At 41.8% G+C, this 10408-nt stretch overlaps 1 protein-coding gene across 1 annotated transcript; it reads left to right on the forward strand.

Annotated features, from left to right (window-relative positions):
* Positions 1-7321: 7321 nt before the first annotated feature.
* On the forward strand, positions 7322-8153 carry LOC308511208 (ferritin light chain-like). Its single transcript, XM_081081218.1, has one exon. The coding sequence runs from the start codon at positions 7507-7509 to the stop codon at positions 8032-8034; it is 528 nt and encodes a 175-aa protein (XP_080937344.1). The 5' UTR covers positions 7322-7506; the 3' UTR covers positions 8035-8153.
* The last annotated feature ends 2255 nt before the right edge of the window (positions 8154-10408 follow it).

Genomic DNA, 10408 nt, shown 5'->3' on the forward strand with positions numbered 1-10408 from the left:
GGAAAAAAAACAAAACACTAATTTGGTGGTGATTGGTAGTAGCAGGGAACAAAGAGACAAAAGTTCCATTTGGTCTGTCTGTAAGGTAATAGGATACTCTTCAGTGTCAGACCTGCAGATAGTAGGGAAATTGGAACAAGAGAACCTTCCCTAGAACTGAAAGTTAATTTAAAGGAACTAAATCCAATAGAAAACCAAAGGTCTAAAATGGTTGAACGTGATAATAAAATGTTTCCTGAAGGTCAATGAGTATAGCAAGCTCAAGACTGGTATGCTCAAGGAACTTTGGTTAACAGAGGTTATCCCAAGTAAGCCAGGTCATGTAGTCCTTTCCTGCTATTATGTAGAGGGCTCAGAAAGACTCAGGTTTGATGGTATTAATACAGCTGATAAAGTGAGGAAAGGCCGATAACAGGCAGAAATGAGTGAGATATAAAGAAACCAGGGGCTACCTCCTCTATCTGATGGGTTGCATTGCGCTCTGTCATAATACTGTCATGCAGGCATTAGCCAACTTTTCAGTTTGCAGTCAGGTGGAGGAGTAGGGACAAAAGCATGGGATTCATGAAGCAGTTTATGCAAAGACATCCCACAGTGCAGGGGCAGGGGCAGTATTATCTAGAGACCTGTTTACACACAACAGTATATCAGCCAAAAGACCGGAGTGGGGAAGGCAGGAGGATCTATTTCTGAGGAAAGGGAGTGCCAAAAACCTGATCAGTACCTAATAGGACCAAGCCATGGAGGGCAGGGTGTATGATTCAGGGCTTTGCCTGGCCAAAATTTCTTTGCTTGCATTGGGTAACATAGAGAGGTGGGAGAGATGACACAAATCCACTGTTTGGATCCCTAACCCCATTTTTGGGAAACCACATTTATTCCCCAGACTTTGTGAACAGAGAAGATGGGGAGGTGAAGGCTATTGAGAATTATAAATTCATTTCTTATCCTAAGAATTGTGATGAATCTAAAAGTATTGGGGAATCTAGGGAGATGGGAGAGAGAGAGAGAGAGAGAGAGAGAGAGAGAGAGAGAGAGAGAGAGAGAATGAGAATGAATTAGTTGGTGGTGGTGATGATAAATACAAGGAAACAAGGAGGCCAGGTTGACACTCCACAACCGTAATATAGTATCCTGATAAACCACCCTCTTTATTTACTTGTTCTACTTTCTATCTCCTCTCCCCCAGTACTCAGAACTTTTTTTACCAATAATATTCCCATTATTTATTTCCTGGGCATAACATGATGCAAACATAGCAAAAGGAGCCAAAGTAGATTTCTAATTACCCTGCCTGAGTCCCATTTACCTCATGCATCAATTGAGAGAGAGAGAGAGAGAGAGAGAGAGAGAGAGAGAGAGAGAGAGAGAGAGAAGGTAATCCTAGGTTAAGTTGTTTCCAAGAAAATATTTGAATAAAAAGATACACAGCTGTGGCACACTGCAATTTCAATTTGTGATAGTGTTCTTTAGACATCCCCAGGGGGGTGTCATTCTCAAAAGCAAACTCAAAACATCCAGGAAATAGGAAGGCACCATATTCAACTTGACAAGTACCTTTTCTTCTAAATTTCATGCCACCCCCACCCAATTGTAATTGCTATTATGCTTGGAATAAAAAGCAGTAAAAATGAAGAGACTCAGCTAGAATTCATTAAGATCACAGCTGAGCTTAGAAAGACATTAATGGAACCGCACTGGCTGCAGTGGAGCTTCCATGCTGAGAGCCAGACTCTTCATGCTATCTAGACATGTAACCCACAGAAAACTAGTCAACTGATGCAGCCCACTGACAACTCATGCTGCTCAGTCTGGCCCACAGGATCTCTACCAGCAAGCTTTTCATAAAACCGATGTCCTTTTCCCCAACACTGCCAACAATTAATTCAGAAGCTCCAGCTATAAGGTCCAGACATCAGCATTTAAAAAAAAGAAAGGTAAAATAAAAACATACAATGCAATATACATGTATTTCATTATAGAATTGTACACTTGAAACATACTTTTATTAACATGGTTTTTTTTTAATTTTTTAAAGAAAAAAGTTCCTCGATGGATTCATATGCAGTTAGGGTTCAGAATCATTAACAAAGACTCTATTTAGTTTGTATTTATTTTTATTTTTTTTTATTTTATTTTTTTTTTAAATATATTTTATTGATTTTCCACAGAGAGGAAGGGAGAGGGACAGAGAGTTAGAAACATCGATGAGAGAGAAACATCGACCAGCCGCCTCCCGTACACCTCCCACTGGGGATGTGCCCACAACCGAGGTACGCGCCCTTGACCGGAATCGAACCTGGGACCCCTCAGTCCGCAGGCAGATGCTCTATCCACTGAGCCAAACCGGTTTGGCAGTTTGTATTTATTTTTAAAATTTGTTCTGATTGTGGATGAGTTTCTTTCTATTTATTTATTTATTTATTTATTTATTTATTTATTCATTTATTTTGTTTTATTGCTTAAGGTATTACAAAGAATATTACATATGTCTCCTTTTTTTCCCCCCTTGACCTTCCCCAGGCCTCCCCTATCCCCCAGTGTCTTGTGTCCATTGGTTATGCTTATATGCATGCATACAAGTCCTTCGGTTGATCTCTTAGCCACCCGCCCCCCCCGCACCAACCCTCCCCGCTGTAGTTTGACAGTCTGTTCAATGCTGCTCTGCCTCTGTGTCTATTTTTGTTCATCAGTTTATAATGGTCTTATTATCCATAAATGAGTGATATCATGTGGTATTTTTCTTTCATTGACTGGCTTATTTCACTTAGCATAATGCTCTCCAGATCCATCCATGCTGTTGCAAATGGTAAGAATTCCTTCTTTTTTACAGCAGCATAGTATTCCATTGTGTAGATGTGGATGAGTTTCTTGATCTTTGATGAACTTCCTCTCAACAAATAAGTATAATATATAGCCTGTACTACTTTTATAAAGTCTACTTTGATTATATGGAACTATCTCTTATGGAGTAAAAAAAACAAACAAAAAAAAGAGCATTAATAGTAAGTGAGCATTTATGACTCATGTAGACAGCTATTAATTTTCAGATCTTAACAACAATTCTTCAGTTATTGCTATTGCCTGGAACATAAATGATAATAGGGTGAATGAATTCTTAATATAGAGTTAAGGAAATTGATGCTCAAATAGGTTAAGGGATTTTCCCAAGTTAATGAAACTGTTAAAGCATGCCTATGCAACTTCAAAAACTATGACCCCAAGCTCCATCTGGACCATGAGATCCTAAGTTTAGCCTTGATTCTGGCTCTAACTGGGTGTCAAGGCCCTTAAGGCACTTACTTTCTGTAGTGTTCCCTTTCCAGGAATGTAATATAAGAATGTTAATTTAGGCCATACCTGATGTTGCTGTCAGTTCCAAGATTCTATAAGCATGAGATTTGATGTGTTGAGACATGTTAAGTCCAAGTTTTTCTGTTTCCTCATATGTATTTTTTTTCATTTTAAATACGATGCTTATTCAAATTATAAGTCAGCTGTCATTAAGAGCAAACCATCTAATTTTAATTTTAAAGTTACCCCTACTTAATTATATATTTCCTACATGTAATAGTTATCTATAAAGAGGTTACAAAATCGTCCTACATACTATGATGGTAAATAAAACACATTGAAATTCTACATGAAAATAAGGTATGCAAAAATTTTTTGTGGCTGCTGTTACCAAATGGGGAAAAAAAAAAATAACTTATTCCATCAGCCAAAATGTACTATGCTAATAAAATGCTTTCATGGATAAATTTCTGTGTATATGTAATATAGTGTATATATATATAATATGTACATGGTATTTGTGAACATATATCAGATGCATACCTTTGATGATAAAAAGAATAGTAAGGAAAAAGAAGAATAGAGAAAAACAATAACTCAACAGGCAGAATGTAGTGAAAACAGCCCTAGCTGGTTTTCTGGTTTCAATTCCAGTCAAAGGCACATGCCCGGGTTCTGGGCTCAATGATCGTGCAAGAGGCAGCCAATCAATTATCTTCTCTCATCATTGATGTCTCTCTCTCTCTCTCTCTCTCTCTCTCTCTCTCTCTCTCTCTCTCCCTTTCTCTCTGGAATCAATAAAAATATATTTTAAAATGTAGTGAAAACAAATCATAGTTTTTAAACAAGACTGTAACCTTGTCTTTAGGAACAGAGTATGGAATAGAGGAACAGAGTTCTCATGTAAAATACAGCCAGTTTCTTTTTTCAGTAGACACTGCCCACCCGCTCCAGGAAAAATAAATTTTATATATATATATATATATATATATATATATATATATATATATATATATACACATTTTATTGCTATCTTCTATTTCTTTGGAGGCAAATTAATCTGTTTCATTTGTTGGCTGCCCATCAAATGGGAATCTGATCTGACAAGTAGCAAATCCTTCTATTCACAGTAAGTGATCATTAGCTTCTTAAAACAATGTTTAACATTTTTAAATACTAAACTTCAGCATAGTGCCATCCTGTCCAGCCACATTAATGTTAGTATATTTTCATAGTGTTGATTCCTTTTTTGGGTTTTTTATGATCCATGATAAGTGACAGTCTCTTCATATACTTCTTCACCAAAGAGATATCAGGTATACTCCTACTAATTATACAGTGTAGGTCAGATACCATCAAGTTTCCCTCTATAAATAGGGATAGCAATGGTGATCTTACAAGGCAATCATAAAAGTTCATAAAATCTGCCGAAACCGGTTTGGCTCAGTGGATAGAGCGTCGGCCTGCGGACTGAGAGGTCCCAGGTTCGATTCTGGTCAAGGGCATGTACCTGGGTTGCGGGCATATCCCCAGTAGGAGATGTGCAGGAGGCAGCTGATCGATGATTCTCTCTCATTGATGTTTCTAACTCTCTATCTCTCTCCCTTCCTCTCTATAAAAAATCAGTAAAATATATTTTTAAAAAAGTTCATAAAATCATTTATTTATCACATAGAAAATTGTAAGTTATTTGGGTTTTAAATATTTTGAAAATCCTATAAAATGTAAACTGTAACTGCATTCATTATTCCCATCATTTTCCCTCTAAACTTAGTCTTTTCTTGCCGAGTTACCTCTATCACTAACATCTTAACATTAGTGTGATACATTTTTGCAAATGTTAAACCAATATTGATACCAAAAATTAAATAATCAGTTAGATATCCACCAAAATATATACAAAATATATAATGAAAAAACTCTGATGAACAAAATAAAAAATATCTAAATAAATGTAGAGATAATCCATGTGCATGGATAGGAAGACAATATTTCTAAGATGTCAGTTTTCCCAAATTGATCTATAGATTTATGCAATTCCAATAAAAATACCAACACATTATTTTGTGGATAGTGAATATTGATTCTAAAGCATATTTAGAAAGGCAAAAGAACTGGAATAGCCAACACAATACTGAAGAAGAAAAAAGTAGATGACTGAAACTACCTGACTTCAAGAGTTACTACAAAGCTAGAATAAACAACACAGGGTGTTATTAATAAAAGAATAGACAAGGAAATCAATGGAACAAAATAAAGAACCCATAAATGGACCCATCCAACCATAGTCTACTGATATTTGACAAAAGTGCAAAAGCAATTCAATTGAGAAGAGACAGTCTTTTCAACAAGTGGTACTGAAACAACTGGACATCCACATGTAAAATAAAAAATCTAAACACAGACCTTATACCCTTCACAAAAATTAACTCAAGGAGGAGTTATACATCTAAGTGTGAAAAGCAAAGCTATAAAACTAGAAAATCACATAGGAGAAAATCTAGGTGATCTTGGGTTTGGTGATAACTTTTTAGATACATCGGCAAAAGCACAACCCATAAAAGAAAAAAAAATGATAATTTGAACTTCATTAAAAAATTCTGTTTGGCTAAAGACACTGGTAATGGAATGAAATTATAAGCCATAGACTGGGAGAAAATCTTAGCAAAACACATAACTGATAAAGGATTAATATTCATACAATCCTAAAAAACTCTTAAAACTCAAGAATAATAAAATAAACAACTCAACTTAAAAAGTGGGCAACACCTCACCAAAGAACAATGGAAAATAAGCATAGGAAAATATGTTCAACATCATATGTCATTAGAGAATTTCAAGTTAAAAAATAAGATGCCACCACACACCTATTAGGATGTCTAAAATCCAAAACAATGCCAACACTACTAGTAAATGCTGGCAAGGATGTGGAGCAATGAAGAGGCTCCTTCGTTGCTGGTGGGAATACAAAATGGTGCAGCCACTTTGGAAGGCAGTTTAATATCCATAATTCTACCATACAACCCAGTAATCATGCTTCTTGGATATTTACCCAAATGAGTTGGAAACTTATATCCACACAAAAACTTGCATATGGATGCTTGTAGCACCATTATTCATAATGGCCAAAATGTGGAAGCAACTAAGATGTCCTTCAGGAGATGAATGGATAAATAAACTGTGGTAATCCAGATAATGGAACTGTGGGAAGCCGCCTATTATCTTCTCTAGCAAAGAGGTGTGGACAAGGAGCCCAGAATGCTGGTGACCCTTGAGCCCTGCAAAGGTCAGGGCTATGCACCTACTGTTTAGTCCAGACAATGGTAGCTGAAGCAACTTCCCCACCAGATAGTTATGTAAATCCTTACTGGTAAGATAATCTGTCTGTTACTAGAAATTGCCTGCCTAAGGGCTATAGGTGTATCCCAAATTGAATAAAAGGATGGCAAGGCCTGAGCCCAGATGGAGTCCTTCCTCTTCTGATGGGCTCCCGCATGGCCCCCAATTTCCAAATTATTATCTCTTGTCTTGTCTCTTTCATTTGTGTGCGGCCCCTTCTCCAGATCCCAAACCCTCAACCATGGGGGATGTGGGGCACTTCACATGGAACATCATTCAGTACTAAAAATAAATGAGGAATCAAAACACAAAAAGACATGGAAAATCTTAAAGGCATATTACTAAGTGAAAGAAAACAATTTTAAAAGACTATATGCTGTATGATTCCAATTATATGGCACTGTGGCAAAACCATGGACACAGCAGACAAGTGGTTGTACTCCTCTGAGTCCAAGGATATGTTTACCACCCTTTATCATCACTGTTTCCCTATTTTTCTTATAGTAGAGAAAATAATCTGTAGATAAATCTAGAAAATAAAAGAAAATAAGAGCTGGATTCTTGCTTATTTTGTCTCTTTATACAATTTAATTTTAAAATAAAATCTAGAGTATCATACATGTTATGTTACATGTTTATACAATAATTCAGTAACATTTTTAAAAAATTTTGGCAGCGCACTCGGAGCTCCCGGATCTGTCTCTTGCTTCAACAGTGTTTGGACGGAACAGACCCAGGGACGCCCCTTCTTCCAGCCTCCGGCCACTCTCCTGCGTCTCAGCCACTCACCACCTTCAGGACCACCCCCGGGACCAGCCAACACCGGTTTTGTTTTGTTTTTTTCTACCTTAAACTCCTTATTGCCGGACAACCATGAGCTCCCAGATTCGCCAGAATTATTCCACCGAGGTGGAGGCCGCGGTCAACCACCTGGCCAACCTGCATCTACGGGCCTCCTACACCTACCTCTCTCTGGGCTACTATTTCGACCGCGACTATGTGGCTCTGGAGGGCGTGGGCCGCTTCTTCCTCCAGCTGGCGGAGAAGAAGCGCGAGGGCGTGGAGCATATCCTGAAGCTGCAGAACAAGCGCGGCGGCCGCATTCTCTTTCAGGACGTGCAGAAACCTTCCCAGGATGAGTGGGGCAAAGCTCAGGACGCCATGGGGGCCGCCCTGGCCTTGGAGAGGATCCTGAACCAGGCCCTTTTGGATCTGCATGCCCTGGGTTCGACCAGTGTCGACCCTCATCTCTGCGACTTCCTGGAGAACCACTTCCTGGATGAGGAGGTGAAACTCATCAAGAAGATGGGTGACCACCTGACTAACATCTGCAGGCTGGCCGGCCCCCAGGCTGGGCTGGGCGAGTATCTCTTCGAGAGGCTCACCCTCAAGCACGACTAGGAGCCGTTGGAGCCCAGAGGCCTTTCCGAGGCCCCCCCTGCACCCCCTTGGCGTCTCTGGCTTTTACCTGAGCCTCTTCCTGAAATGACTAGCCATTCCTTTAACCACCCTGGAGCCCTCTCCCAAAAAAAAAAAAAAATTTGATTTAGCTTTCTGGTAGTTTTTTTTTCTTTAACTCCTTATAGAAAAAAAATAACTTGGTTTTCTTCACTCATTTATCTTCCAGACCGTGGTAGAAAGCTGAGTTTGTAAACCCTGCTCCACATCAAAACAAAAATGAAAGGGAAGTATGGTTGATTTTTCAAACAACTCTGTCATCTTGTATTCAAGGTGATGTGGCAACTTGCCTCACACTCATGCCTGTCAGTCTATTATAGCATACTAGTGGCCCGGTGCATGAAATTTGTGCAGGGGTGCAGGGGAGATTCCCTCAGCCCAGCCTGCACCCACTCCAATCTGGGACTCCTTGGGGGATGTCCGACTGCTAGTTTAGGCAGTTGGACATCCATCTCACAACTGGGACCGCTGGCTCCTAACCACTCACCTATCTGCCTGCCTAATTGCCTCTGCCTGGCTGCCTGATCTCGCCCCCAACTGCCCTCCCCTGCAGGCCTGATCTTGCCCCCACCTGCACTCCCCTGCCGGCCTGATAATCTCTAACTGCCTCTGCCTCAGCCCCTACCACCATGGCTTTGTCCAGAAGGAAGTCGGACGTCCAGAAGATGGCCAGTCAACTCGGTCTAATTACCATATTACCCTTTTATTAGTATAGATAGATTATATAGGATAGGATTGCTTAAATGGGGGGGGAAAGCCTTTTTCAGCATGAGGAGATGCTCTTGGCAGACAAAAACACATAATCCCTCTATCTGGACCGATAGCCAGCCATATGCACTATACTGTCAAACTGGTCATTAAAAAATTGAACTGCTTTCTTACGCCTTACACCAAACAGCTGTTGCCCTTAAAACCCCTCCTAAGCCCCAACCTTAGGTTCTGCCTTCACAGTTCACCCAGATTAGGTTCTGATTGGTCAGTTTCTATGCTAGTCAGCATCAAAAGCTCCACCTCCTAGGCAGCCATTGGCTCCTTGCAGTTCACCCAGATTTGGTGCTGATTGGTCAGTTTCTAAGTCAGTCAGTGTCTCCAGGCCTCTCTTCAGGCCTGATCAGAGAGGCAGGGCTGATCAACAGCCACCCCAGGCTGCTAGGAGCAGGCTGAACTGCTGACTTCTCAGAGAGAGAGAGAGGTGTGGCTGCTGGCGAGGCCAGGAGAGAGAGAGAGGCAAGGGCTGATCAGCAGCTGCCAAGAGGCTGCAGATCAGACCCTGCTTCTCTCTCTGGGCCTTGCCAGCAGCCATGCCTCTCTCTCTCTCTCTCCAAGAGGTCAGCAGTTCAGCTCACTCACCAGTCCCCACCCACCGAGCCTGCTACATGTACAGCTTGGCGTTCGGTCATCCCTTCAGTCATTTTGGACATTATGGACCCATTTAATTTTATATATATATATATATATATATATATATATATATATATATATATATCTACACTAATAAAAGAGAAAAATGGTAATTGGCGTACGGCGATACCTTTTTCATTGGCTAATCAGGGCTATATGCAAATTAACTGCCAACTAAGATTGGCAGTTAACTGCCAACAAGATGGCGGCTAATTTGCATATGTAGGCACAATGCAGGGAGGCGAAAGGGAAAGCAGGAAGAAGCCCCCTGCCACTGACAGTGATCTGAAACCCAGGGGGGAGCTAAGAGCTGGGGGGCAGGGCAAAGGTGGCCCTGGGGCCGCCTTTGCCCTGCCCCCCAGCCATGATTGGAGAATCAGGCACCTTTGCCACCCTGGCCAGTGATAGCAGGAAGTAGGGGTGGAGCCAGCGATGGGAGCTGGGCACGGTCGAAGCTGGCAGTCCCAGGAGCTAGGGGTCCCTTGCCTGGGCCTAAAGTGAAGCCCACGATCGCGGCGCCCCCCGCTGCCACTGCAGGTCCCCGCTGCCTGGGCCGGAAGCCTAGGCCAGAGGCGTTAGGCCTGGGCAGGGGTGGAGCCTGCAACCGTGGGGAGCTGGGGGTCCCCTGCCCAGGCCTGAGGCCTCTGCCGGAGGCCTCAGGCCTGGTCAAGGGGCCGATCCGGTGATTGGTGATCGAAGGGTGATGAGGGTCAACTCCTCTGGCTGAGGCATCAGGCCTGGGTGGGGGGCAGAGCCGGGGATTGGGGGGATATGATGGTCCCCTTGCCCAGGCCTGAAGCCTGGGTCAGAGGCGTCAGGCTTGGTCGGGGGGTGGAGCAAGCGATCAGAGGGAGATGGGGGTCCCCTGCCCAGGCATGATTCCTGGGCCAGAGGCCTCAGGCCTGGGGAGGGCCAG

This window comes from Myotis nattereri (genome assembly GCF_964212035.1).
Source record: "Myotis nattereri genome assembly, chromosome: X".
Classification (NCBI taxonomy): Eukaryota; Metazoa; Chordata; class Mammalia; order Chiroptera; family Vespertilionidae; genus Myotis; species Myotis nattereri.

Bases quoted from the DNA above. Each gene is read 5' to 3' on its own strand.
- LOC308511208 (XM_081081218.1), top strand. From the start codon at position 7,507: ATGAGCTCCCAGATTCGCCAGAATTATTCCACCGAGGTGGAGGCCGCG.